Genomic DNA, 12234 nt, shown 5'->3' with positions numbered 1-12234 from the left:
GGTGTACCCCAGATTCTATTGGACCTCTTACTCCTAACGGCACACTCCAGGTCTCCCCCACCAAAGCCATTTGCCTTGTCCAAAACCGGGTTGGGGAATTGCTGTTAATGCCCTGGGAAGTAAGTACTGCTTTAAAATGCTGCTAAAATAAACCTTAAAATGAAAACCGGAAATGCGATGCAAGTTTTAAAACATACCAATGAACTGCATCCCCAAATCCACGATATCCAGTAAAATAAATTTGCACGCATTTCCAATGTTGACGTAATTTTATAATAATTGGAATTATGTAGTGTTCTCTGGTGTTCTCCTCCCTTCTTCTTTGGATTCCGTCGGGAAGGCAACACACAGCAAAAGGAGTCACTTAGGGACGCACCGGCCATATCATGTTGCCAGCAGCCCAACCTCATTGGGAGGAATTTTCCGCTGATGCAAAAAGGAGCAGAGATCAGTCGAGAGAGCCCCGTATCAGAGCACCTGATTCTTGCCATTGCTAATGGTCCCTCCCTTTTTGAAATAATTTTTATTTGATTCTACCAATACACATCCATAAAATGAGATTTCTCTGAATCTCGAGACTCCCCACCCCGTGGGTTCTATTGTCAACATTCCCAACTGCATATTATTCCATTGTCTATGTTTTGTACCTATCCATATTGTCCATAGCGTTTGTTACAAGTGAGATTCTTTTTTGAATTTCTTGCCTTCTTGGTCTCTGAGTTTCCCGGTCAGTTTTGCCATTTCACCATAGTCTAACAGCATAGTTTGCCTTTCCTATCTGGTAGGGACTTTTCCTTCTTTCCATCTCTGGGCTAGTAGCATCCGTGCTGCTGCTGTCGCATACATAGTCTTTTCTGTTTCTTTGGAATGTCGGTACCTATAATTCCTAATAGAAAGGCTTCTGGTTTTTTTACTTGCAACGTCAGAAGGGAGTGCCTTGCTTCCTTGGCCTATGTCAGCTGCCACGGTAATGATGCCAAGCTGCAAGCCAGGTGGGAGCAAAGTTACCTGGGTTTCTGCCCATATCGCTGCAAGCGTAGCGAGGAGGGTTTATCTCCCTGCTTCCAGCGGAGGAGATGATCCCTCCCGACGCGTTTTTGGGAGCGCAGTCACCTTCCCTGTCCCTGCGCTGATGGGCTTGGCGGCGGTCTTCTTGTTTTTGCTCCTGCAGGCACAGAAGAGCAGATGGTGCCCAAGACCTCTCCAGACCCTACAGGTGCCGAGAACCCAGCCACACCCCCGGGGGAGGGGGTGCTCAGCTCCGACCTTGACAAAATCCCCACTGAAGGTCAGGCGGGCCCTTTGAATAGACCCTTCTGCCCCCCATCTCCCTGCCAAGGATCTACCCCTCCGTGGAGAGCAAGGGAGAGGCCGGGAAGCCCCGGCTTCCTCTCCGCTCTTGAATGGGGGGTAGATGCTAGCGGCTACGAAAAGGAAGCGCGGTCGCTGCTCCATAACTGGCGCAACTCTCTATTTTAACCACCCCTGCTTGCAATTCAGCCTGCCCTTACTGGAGACCGACGGGTTCTGCCACCCAGCTGAGGTGGTTGCTCTCTTGGACGGGCTTTTGCCGCCTGTCGTTCCACTGTGGCTTTCCCGCCCCCGTTTCCCAACAGAGCTGCCCAAAATGGAGAGCAAGGACGTCCAGCAGCTCTTCAAAGACGTCCTGGGGTCTGCGGAGCGAGAGCAGCAACAGCAGCAGCAGCAGCTCAACTGCATTGGGGCGGAAGCTGAGGCCGGAGGCCTTCGGGACCCGAGCCGCTCGCAGCTGGGCCAGAGGCCTTTCCTGCAAGGTGAGCTTCCACACCCAGGTTGGTGGGCCACGAGTCACATTTTCCTCTCTGTCTTTCCCGCCCCCTTCAGATGTTTTGCTTAATGTTACTTTTATGTTCCGGGACGCGGGTGGCGCTGTGGGTTAAACCACAGAGCTGAGGACTTGCCGATCAGAAGGTCGGCGGTTCGAATCCCCGCAACGGGGTGAGCTCCCGTTGCTCGGTCCCTGCTCCTGCCAACCTAGCAGTTCGAAAGCACGTCAAACTGCAAGTAGATAAATAGGTACCACTCTGGCGGGAAGGTAAACGGCGTTTCCGTGTGCTGCTCTGGTTCGCCACAAGCGGCTTAGTCATGCTGTACGCTGGCTCCCTCGGCCAATAAAGCAAGATGAGCGCTGCAACCCCAGAGTCTGTCATGACTGGACCTAATGGTCAGGGGGCCCTTTACCTTTACTTTTATGTTGCTTAGTATTGAAAAATATCCAAGCCGCATACAAATATAAAAGAAATATCACAGAAGTGGTGATGCAACATAAAAACCAGCTCAGCTTTCTTTCTATCAGCTCTGTATATTGTGATGGGTGGCGCTGTGGTCTAAACCACTGAGCCTTTCGGGCTTGCCAATCAGAAGGTTAGCAGTTCGAATCCCCACGTTAGAGTGAGCTCCCGTTGCTCTGTCCCAGCTCCTGCCAACCTAGCAGTTCAAAAGCACACCAGTGCAAGGAGATAAATAGGTACCCCTGTGGCGGGAAGGTAAACGGCGTTTCTGTGCTCTCTGGTTTCCGTCACGGTGTTCCGTTGCACCAGAAGCGGTTTAGTCATGCTGGCCACATGACCCGGAAAGCTGTCTGTGGACAAACGCTGGCTCTCTCAGCCTAAAAAGCAAGATGAGCGCTGTAACCCCATAGTCGCTTTTGACTGGACTTAACTGTCCAGGGGTCCTTTACCTGTTTACCTTACATTGTGATGTCCAAAACTATTGGTGTTTTAGTTTCACTTTTGGACTTAGGCAGCCGTTATACTCAGACCTTTTCAATAATATCAGCCAGCCCTAGCTATAGTACATCGCTAGGGCTGGTAGATGGAAGGAAGTTATTTCAACTTGGCTAGTAAATAGGAAGTGGGTATTTGCATGTGGTATATAAGAATTTTATTCAAGTAACCAGGCAAGGCAAGTTTTTGGGTGGTTTGAGTGGTGGTGGTTTTGTTGCTACATCGTAAGTTTTCAAATGGGTTGTTTGTTTTTTGCGGGCTTTTTAGCAAGTGACTTCAGCTCCAGCCGCTTCAAGCCAAAGCACCTTCACTTTGTGTGTTTGGAAGCCTTCGTTTTTTTTTTGAAAGGGCTGCGGCTCGGTGGTAGATTGTGTGCCTTTTGTACCGACGGTTCCAGGTTTGCTCCCTGGCGGGACTGACAACACCCCCTGCGTGAAACTGCTGCTGGACAGAAAGCAGTGTGTCCTTGGGGTTGTGGGTGTTTTGGTGCGCTGCCAAAATAAGCTTGAAACAAGCCTTGAAGCACGGCCTTGAAACGCATCTTTGAGGCACGCTTGGCAACATCTGCTTAGCAACCAGAATTCCGGCCGGCCACAGGTGTCCTTATCAGGGCTAGTCTGGAGGAGGAGAGAGGCAGTCAGTGATGGTCCGTGAGCCTGTCTCTCTGGCCGGACGCCTGAAGGGAGCAGAGATCTGTATATCGCTCTGCTTCTTATTTTATACGTAGACCCATTGCGCTATATGCAACTTGTAAATAATAAAAGACTTTAGAGGAGAATTGGGAAGGTGAGGGTGTTACTCCTGTCTTGGGAATTTACCGGACTCTGCTGCTGCGAAGATGCAGGGAGACTTTCTGAGTCGCTTCTGCTGAGACGAAGAAAGGAACCCGTCGAGAGTTTGCAGCTCGCACCCTAACAGTGGGGAGGAGAAGCACCTCTTGATTCCAGCTCTGTGATCCATCTCTTCTTGTTTCTAGGTGGCGCCGGGGTCTCCCTTGGGCCCCTTCAACCCGCTGTGCCGATGGAGACCTACTCAGGGGTTTGCCAGTCCCCATTTCTTGATAGCAGGTAGGTCATCCGCACTGGCGTCTTCTCTCTTAGACCACCGACGGTGGAGCCCTCTAGATCTTGCTGGGCTCCAACTCATCCTTGATCTTGTTTGTGATGGCTGGGGTGGTGGTGGAAGTTGGGCTCCAACCGCACCTGGAAGGATTCCCCCCACCCCTTGGGTTTAGGCACTGCTCCTATTGCATTCAAAGGGACGCGGGGGGGCGTTGTGGGTTAAAGCACAGAGCCTAGGGCTTGCCAATCAGAAGGTCGGTGGTTCGAATCCCTGCGACGGGGTGAGCTCCCGTTGCTCGGTCGCTGCTCCTGCCAACCTAGCAGTTCGAAAGCACATCAAAGTGCAAGTAGATAAATAGGTACCGCTCTGGCGGGAAGGTAAACGGCGTTTCCGTGTGCTGCTCTGGTTCGCCAGAAGCAGCTTAGTCATGCTGGCCACATGACACGGAAGCTGTACGCCGGCTCCTTCGGCCAATAAAGCGAGATGAGCGCCGCAACCCCAGAGTCGTTCATGACTGGACCCAATGGTCAGGGGTCCCTTTACCCTTTACCTTTACCTATTCTGGTATCCCTAAATCTTTTATCCAACATGCCTTGTGTTTCTCTCCTTCCTCCCCCCTCGCCCATGTAGGGAGAGGAGTGGCTTCTTTAGCCCAGAGCAGTGTGAGCCAGAGAGCCCTTGGGCCAGCAGCTCTGCGGCGTCCACCCCCACCACGCCCACCACGGAGGGGGAGAGCGACGGGCTGTCCTACAACCAGCGGAGCTTGCAGCGCTGGGAGAAAGACGAAGAGCTGGGAGAGCTCTCCACCATCTCGCCCGTCCTCTATGCCAACATGAACTTCCCCAACCTCAAGCAAGACTACCCAGGTGAGTGGCTCTTTCTTTTCCTTTCTCTCTCTCTCTCTCTCTCCTCCCTTTTTAGAGAAGTTTTTAATGACTGATGTTATAATGTATTTTCAATCTTTTATTGGAAGCCGACCAGAGTGGGTGGGGAAACCCAGCCAGATGGGCAGAGTATAAATAATAAATTATTATATTATTATTATCCTGCCCACTTTCTCTCCTGTGGCATAACAACAACTTATTACAGTGGTACCTCTGGTTACATACGCTTCAGGTTACACACGCTTCAGGTTACAGACTCCACTAACTCAGAAATATTACCTTGGGTTAAGAACTTTGCTTCAGGATGAGAACAGAAATCGTGCAGTGGCGGCGCAGTGGCAGCAGGAGGCCCCATTAGCTAAAATGGTGCTTCAGGTTAAGAACAGTTTCAGGTTAAGAACGGACCTCCGGAAGGAATTAAGTTCTTAACCTGAGGTACCACTGTATTTATACCCTGCCCATCTGACTGGGTTTTCCCAGCCACTCTAGGTGGCTCCCAACATCATCATCATCATCATCATCATCATAATAATATAAAGCGCTAGAATATCAAATATTAAAAACTTCCCTAAATAGGGCTGCCTTCAGATGTCTGCTAAAAGTCAAATAGTTGTTTATTTCATTGACATCTGATGGGAGGGCGTTCCACAGGGTGGGTACCACTTGTGAGAAGGCCCACTGCCTGGTTCCTTGTACAGTGGTACATACGCTTCAGGTTACATACGCTTCAGGTTACATACACTTCAGGTTACAGACTCCGCTAACCCAGAAATATTGCTTCAGGTTAAGAACTTTGCTTCAGGATGAGAACAGAAATCGTGCTCCGGCGGCGCGGCAGCAGCAGGAGGCCCCATTAGCTAAAGTGGTGCTTCAGGTTAAGAACAGTTTCAGATTAAGTACGGATCTCCGGAACGAATTAAGTACTTAACCCGAGGTACTACTGTAACTTCGCTTCTCGCAGTGAGGGAACCGCCAGAAGGCCCTCGGTGCTGGACTTCAGTGTCCAGGCTTGAATGATAGGGCCACTCCCAGTCACCAGTCTAGCTGCCTAGTGGCCTGTCTTCCTGCCTCTCCCTCAGTAGAAGTCTGTGATGCTCTAAAGAAGACGCTTAGCCAGCGAGAGCGGTGGTATGTTCTGCTGCTCTGCATAATAATGATTATGATGCTATTATTTAATATGCTGCCCATCTGACTGGGTTTCCCCAGTCACTGTGGGCAGCTTCCAGGACATACAAAAACGTAACAAAACTTCCCAATAAACTTCTCTAAACAGGGCTGCCTACAGATGTCTTCTAAAAGTCAGACAATTGTTTATTTCCTGGACATGTGAAGGGAGGGCGTTCTGCAGGGAGGGCGCCACTGCTGAGAAGGCCCTCTCGGTTCCCTGTAGCTTCATGTCTTGCAGTGAGGGAACCGCCAGAAGGCCATCAGAGCGGGACCTCACTGTCCAGACTTGATGATGGATTTGCACAGATTTGCATGTGGGTCTCAAACGATCTTGAAACCACACTGGCCTTCCTAGAAGCTTCTGTCTGTCACTTTGCCTTCTTTCCCTCAGCTTTATATCAAAATCTCTGGACTTGGAAGGTCTTGGGCCTGCGTGTAAACCTTGTTCTCTCTCCTCCTTTTCCCCCATCCCTCCACAGATTGGTCCAGTCGTTGCAAGCAGATCATGAAGCTCTGGAGAAAGGTGCCGGCCCCAGACAAAGCCCCATACTTGGTAAGTGGCCCGTGAATACAGGATTCAGTTTAATTTCAAGGGGATGGCCTCCTGTTTGTAAGAAGAATTAAATTAATTCGCACTCTGCAGATTACTCTGCAAGTCACAGTCCTTGGCCTGAAAGCAAGATGAGCGCCGCAACCCCATAGTCGCCTTTGACTGGACTTAGCCGTCCAGGGGTCCTTTACCTTTTTTAAAGTTATTTTTATCTTATACATTGGTACCTCGGGTTACAAACGCTTCAGGTTACAAACACCACTAACCCAGAAGTAGTACCTTGGGTTGAGAACTTTACCTCAGGATGAGAACCGAAATCGCATGGCAGCAGCAGGAGGCTCCATTAGCAAAAGCGCGCCTCAGGTTAAGAACGGTTTCGGGTTAAGAACGGACCTCTGGAACGAATTAAGTTCGTAACCCGAGGTATCACTCTATGTAAAATCAAAGTGAAATGATGACACTTTTTTTTTTAAAAAAAGTGGCCAATTATGTGATTTAGGAAAGGAGCAGTCATCCAACCTTGGGTGGGGGTGTTTTTCCTGCCATCCTTTCTCATTTTGGGTTTTTCTCTGCAGCAAAAGGCCAAAGATAACCGGGCAGCCCATCGCATCAACAAGGTGCAGAAGGTAAGCCAAGGGCAGTGGCGTAATCAGTAGATAGGGTGGCATGGGCTGAGCAGGAAAACCCAATGGGCAAGCTGTGCCTGAACCACCGTGTAATTGTCTGTGGAACTAGTTCCTGCGCCAAGAAAAATCTAAATTATTTGTGTGGCCTTCGTGTGTAGGATTCTTATGTGATAGGTTTTCTTGTTAATCAGTTCAGAAGCCTTGATAGCAGAGAGACAGGAGTTAGAAATACATACATGAGATTTTTTGTCTTTAAGGCCCCCCCCCCCCCCCAAGATTCTTTGCATTGCTGCAACGGACTAGCACAGGTACTTTTCTGGAACCCCTGTAAAGAGGGCAGAAACTCTAGGTCCTCTCTGCTTTCCCTCCTGTCCCTGAGAGCAGAATATGTTCCATGACCTGGGTCCCCCCCCCCCCCGTTTCTTCCCTTTTCACCGTGTGTGTGAGAAGGTGTCACCAAATGGGTGTCTTGTGCGCTCGGGTGTTGACGGCGCCTTTTTGACGCTCCGCCTCTTCCTCTGTCTTTCGCAGCAAGCCGAGAGCCAGATCAACAAGCAGACCAAAGTCGAGGTGCTGCGCAGGCCAGACCGGCCGGCCCTACACTTGCGCATCCCGCCACAGCAGGGGGCGCTGCCCACCGCGGCTCCCCAGCCGCCTCCTCCGCTGCCCCCTCCTCCTCCCGCCGCCTCTGTGCCAGGGCAGCCGCTCTACGTCAGCAACGCCGCAGCTCTGCCCAGCGGGTCGGGCGGCGTCGAGTCGCCCAGCGAGCTCTTCCTCAAGCTCCCCTCTTCTGCCGCCAGTGCCCAGCCCCCCGCTCCAGTGCCTTTGCACGAGCCCTACGGCGTGGCCTGCCCCCCGCCGGATTCAGGTTTCCCCTCTCCCTCCTCGGTGGGCCAGAGCCCGACAGTGCCTGCTGGCTTTGCTTCGTCCTCGTCCTCCTCCTCCTCCTCTTCCTCCGGACAGTCTCCGCTCCTACCGAACCCTCGCCCAGGCCCGCAGCCCGGGGACTTCCAGCCCACCCCTCCGGGGACCCCGAGGCACCAGCCCTCCACGCCAGACCACTTCCTCAAGCCCCGCTGCCCCACCGGGTCCTTGGAGAACCTATCGGTGCCAGGGAGCCCTCAGCGGGCCGCCCTGCTGCTCTCGCCTCCGCCTTTTGGGGAGCTGAAGAAAGGGTTGGACATCAAGAAGGAAGAGGCCGGGCCGGGGATCTGCTCCCCCAGCTATGGCTGCAGCTACGGCGACTCGCCGTCCGGTGCTCACCACCTGGCCGAAATGAAGGCCCCGGATGTTTTCAAGGCCCCGCTCACTCCCCGCCAGTCTCAGGTCGAGCCGCAGAGCCCGGGCTTGGGGCACCGGCCTCCCGACGCCCACCCTCTGGCCGCGTCTCCCCCCAGCCAGGCTGACCTCTACCGCCAGTCGCCGTACCCGGACCCCTACGCTCAGCCTCCCCTGACGCCGAGGCCTCAGCCCCCGCCCCCGGAAAGCTGCTGTGCCCTGCCGCCCCGCTCCTTGCCCTCCGACCCTTTCTCCCGCGTCCCCGCTAGCCCCCAGTCCCAGTCCAGCTCCCAGTCTCCCCTCACGCCCCGACCGCTCTCCAATGAAGCTTTCTGCCAGTCCCCGGTGACCCCCCGCTTCCAGTCCCCGGACCCCTACTCCCGCCCCCCTTCGCGGCCGCAGTCGCGGGACCCCTTCGCACCCCTGCACAAACCCCCACGCCCCCAGATGCCGGAGGCCGGCTTCAAGCCCATGCCCGGCTCCCATAATACCCTTGCCTCCGGGGGCTTCCCGGCAGGGCCACCCTCCTCCGAAGCCCCCCCTAAGCCTGGTCCGCAGCCCCAATTTGCTCGCTCCCCTGGGGCAAGCGTCTTCCCGAGCACTCAGGCCCAGCAGATGCGCTTCACCTTCCCGCCCAGCGAACCGCTCAAGAGCTCCCCTTCCCACGGCATCAACAGCCATTTTGCCCCCGGCAAGCCCCAGAGCACCAGCTACGTCTCCTCACCGGGGTTCCACCAAGCTGGCAGCCCCCTCGGCCCTGGCAAGGGCACCGCGGACTCCTACAATGTCTCTCCGCTGCGCCCGCCCTCAGCTCTGCCCCAGCCCCAGCCGCCGCCTCAACAAGATGGCTCCTTGGCCTACCTGCCGCGGACAGGCCTGGTGCCTCCGGGCGACAAGAGGGAAGAGGGAGCGGTCGGAGCCGCCAACCGGGAGCTTCAGGAACTGCCAGCCAGCCAGGAGGGGACGATGGGCAGCAATGCCACCCAGACAGAGATGGAGAAGGTTCGGCAGGTAAGCAGGGCTGCTACTTGGCTTCAGGTCCGATATGATAATCTTTATCGTCATTGTCCCATACAGAACAACGAAATTGGAAACAATCTACAGCAGACATTCAAAAACCAACAAGCCTGCTATCCTAGCTATCCCAGCCTGGTTAGCCCCTTAAAAACTCTGATACCCCATAACTGAAAATGGGAGAATCTGGTGCTTAGAGTGATAGAGGAGCAAAACAGGGTTTTGTTTTGTTTTTTAAATTATATTATAATAGCAAATGCAAGAGGAACAAACAAACAAAGGATAAGTTTAGAAGAAAGTTACTATTAAGTTAATTTGGAGATGGTATTTAATACCGGTAAGATTAAATCAACTAAACCAGGAATATTTGGTGTTATGTTGGAAGGGATGCCAAGAAACCGGACAAGGATTTTTTATTTAAAATTTACTTTTAAAATTGGTGGGCGTCTTATACACGGATAGTGCGTTGGGGGGACGTGTGATTGGTATCTCAACAGCTCTGTGCAATCTCCCCCCATTTTCTGAATTTGGAGTCCCCCAACTTATATATGGGGGGGGGGGAGCGTGTAAATAAGCACAATTTTTTTTGCAAAGGGTGTTTAAGGAGATAACAGAAATCAGAAAAATAAGCTGACTGAAAGCCCAGGGGTAGCATTATTGTCAATTTACGATGGGGTGGAAGGTTCACAGGCCAGGAAGAACTTGCTCACAAATTTATCTACAGCTGCACGAGTTATAGCTGGGAAGTGGAAGGGGCAAGGGAAATATAAAATGCAAGAATGGTATAAAGGGGTGCGGGATATAGCTGTTAATGGTAAATTAACATGTGCTATTAAGGCAAGATGGGGAATATGCGGGAGAAATTATTTTGAGGAGATGTGGAAGGTATTTGTAGAATCTGTACTGTTAAAACGGAAAGGGGTCAAACCATCGCAAGAGGTGTTGAAATTTTGGGAGGCTGGATAGTTATGATGGAGTGGTGTCTTGTGGGCGGGGTGAATTTATTTATTTATTTATTATTATTACTTTATCAAAATAAAAAAGTAATAATAAAAGGGAAAGAGAGAGAAAATAACATAAAACATAAAAATAATACCTTTAAATGAGACCCTGATGCTGGGAAAGATGGAGGGCACAAGGAGAAGGGGACGACAGAGGACGAGATGGTTAGACAGTGTTCTCGAAGCTACAAACATGAGTCTGACCAAACTGCGGGTGGCAGTGGAAGACAGGAGTGCCTGGCGTGCTCTGGTCCATGGGGTCACGAAGAGTCGGACACGACTGAAGGACTAAACAACAACAACAATACCTCACACCTGCAGCACTATTGCATATTAAAGCAGAACATATTTTAGAAAAGATCTGCATACATAATCAGTTTTTAGGAACATGTTGGATTCCTGGGTGTTTTCTGACTTGTGTGATTGACTAAATTGTTTACATAAATATTTTCATAAACCAAAAAACTGAATACAGAACCCTGGCCCTTTAACCACCTGCACACTGCAGACCAGACTGGCTATATATTACGATTTGATTTACTTGCACCCTGTTTGGCTTATAGATCCTGCTCCTTCCAATTAATCCTTGCTTGCCTAGCCTGTGCTTATTTTCCTTTGTGGCGCCACACTTTGGGCTGCCTTGGAAGTACAATCCGGCTGCCCCTTTTGAGACCCTCAGACTAACAGCCTGCTCCCTGTCTCTCCGGTTTCCTCCCATCAGCGGCAGAGACTCCGTGAGTTCCTCATCCGCCAGCAGATCCAGAGGAACAACTTGAGGCAAGAGAAGGAAAGTGCAGCCGCAGCCGCCAACAGCGCCCAGGCGTCGTGGAACCCGGAGGGTGGCGGGCAGGCCTTTGAGCAGATGAACCGGAGCATGACTCCTTATCCAACAGTGCAGGTAACGCGTGAGGCCGGGGCATATTATGGGTTTCTTAGGGAGGCCCCCTCCCTCTACCTTCACCCCCCCCAAAAAAAACTATGCTGTCAAAGAAGCGACTGACATCCACATGGGTCTGTCTTCCCCTCTCCCTTTTCCCAGGACAAAGGAATGCTTGGCAGCCTGGGGGGCACCCCAGCGGGGAGCAAACTTCCCAGTGGAGTGATGGGGCAAGGGCCCTACGTGCAGGACGAGCGACTTGCCCGCCCCCCTCCATCAGCGACCCCTTCTACCATGGATATCAATGGCAGGTGAGTGGCGTGGTGCCATTTAGGAGACCAGACTCCAGGGGCTGGATAACCAAGGGCAGGTTCTCTGTCGGTGTGCCATCCTCCCATTGAGACCTCGCTCTGACCTGTTTTACAGTGGTATCTCTGGTTACGTACAGTGGTGCCCCGCAAGACGAATGCCTCGCAAGACGGAAAACCCGCTAGACGAAAGGGTTTTCCGTTTTGGAGGTGCTTCGCAGGACGAATTTCTCTATGGGCTTGCTTCGCAAGACGAAAATGTCTTGTGATTCCTGGGGGTTTTTTTCCGCTCCCCACCCCCTTTTTCTAAGGCACTAAGCTGCTAATAGCCTTTTAGCAGCTAATCCGCTAATCCCTTAAGCCTTTAATAGCCGCTAAACCGCTAATAGCGCTAATCCGCTAATGGGCTTGCTTCGCAAGACGAAAAAACCGCTAGACAAAGAGACTCACGGAACGGATTCTTTTCGGCTTGCGAGGCACCACTGTACGTAATTCGTTCCGGAGGTCCATTCTTAACCTGAAACTGTTCTTAACCTGAAGCGCCACTTTAGCTAATGGGGCCTCCTGCTGTCGCCGTGCTGCCGGAGCACGAGTTCTGTTCTCACCCTGAAGCAAAGTTCTTAACCCGAGGTACTATTTCTGGGTTAGTGGAGTCTGTAACCTGAAGCGTATGTAACCCGAGGTACCACTGTACTGCATTCA

General features: G+C 52.0%; 1 protein-coding gene across 13 annotated transcripts in view; it reads left to right on the top strand.

Annotated features, from left to right (window-relative positions):
- Positions 1 to 12234, top strand: part of KMT2D (lysine methyltransferase 2D) — a 105161-nt gene that overhangs the window by 51770 nt on the left and 41157 nt on the right. For 11 of the 13 annotated variants that reach the window (XM_083427145.1, XM_083427150.1, XM_083427140.1 and 8 more), the window contains 9 exons: positions 1172 to 1288; positions 1617 to 1793; positions 3742 to 3832; positions 4458 to 4693; positions 6358 to 6431; positions 7004 to 7054; positions 7586 to 9343; positions 11069 to 11245; positions 11387 to 11535. In XM_083427145.1, coding sequence (XP_083283271.1) covers positions 1172 to 1288; positions 1617 to 1793; positions 3742 to 3832; positions 4458 to 4693; positions 6358 to 6431; positions 7004 to 7054; positions 7586 to 9343; positions 11069 to 11245; positions 11387 to 11535 — 2830 coding nt within the window. The remainder of the gene's footprint in view (positions 1 to 1171; positions 1289 to 1616; positions 1794 to 3741; positions 3833 to 4457; positions 4694 to 6357; positions 6432 to 7003; positions 7055 to 7585; positions 9344 to 11068; positions 11246 to 11386; positions 11536 to 12234) is intronic. The other 2 variants (XM_083427141.1, XM_083427143.1) reach the window with 2 other exon arrangements.

This window comes from Podarcis tiliguerta, assembly GCF_965153285.1.
Source record: "Podarcis tiliguerta genome assembly, chromosome: 2".
In the NCBI taxonomy this organism is placed as follows: Eukaryota; Metazoa; Chordata; class Lepidosauria; order Squamata; family Lacertidae; genus Podarcis; species Podarcis tiliguerta.
This window is presented reverse-complemented; position numbering and strand designations above follow the sequence as displayed.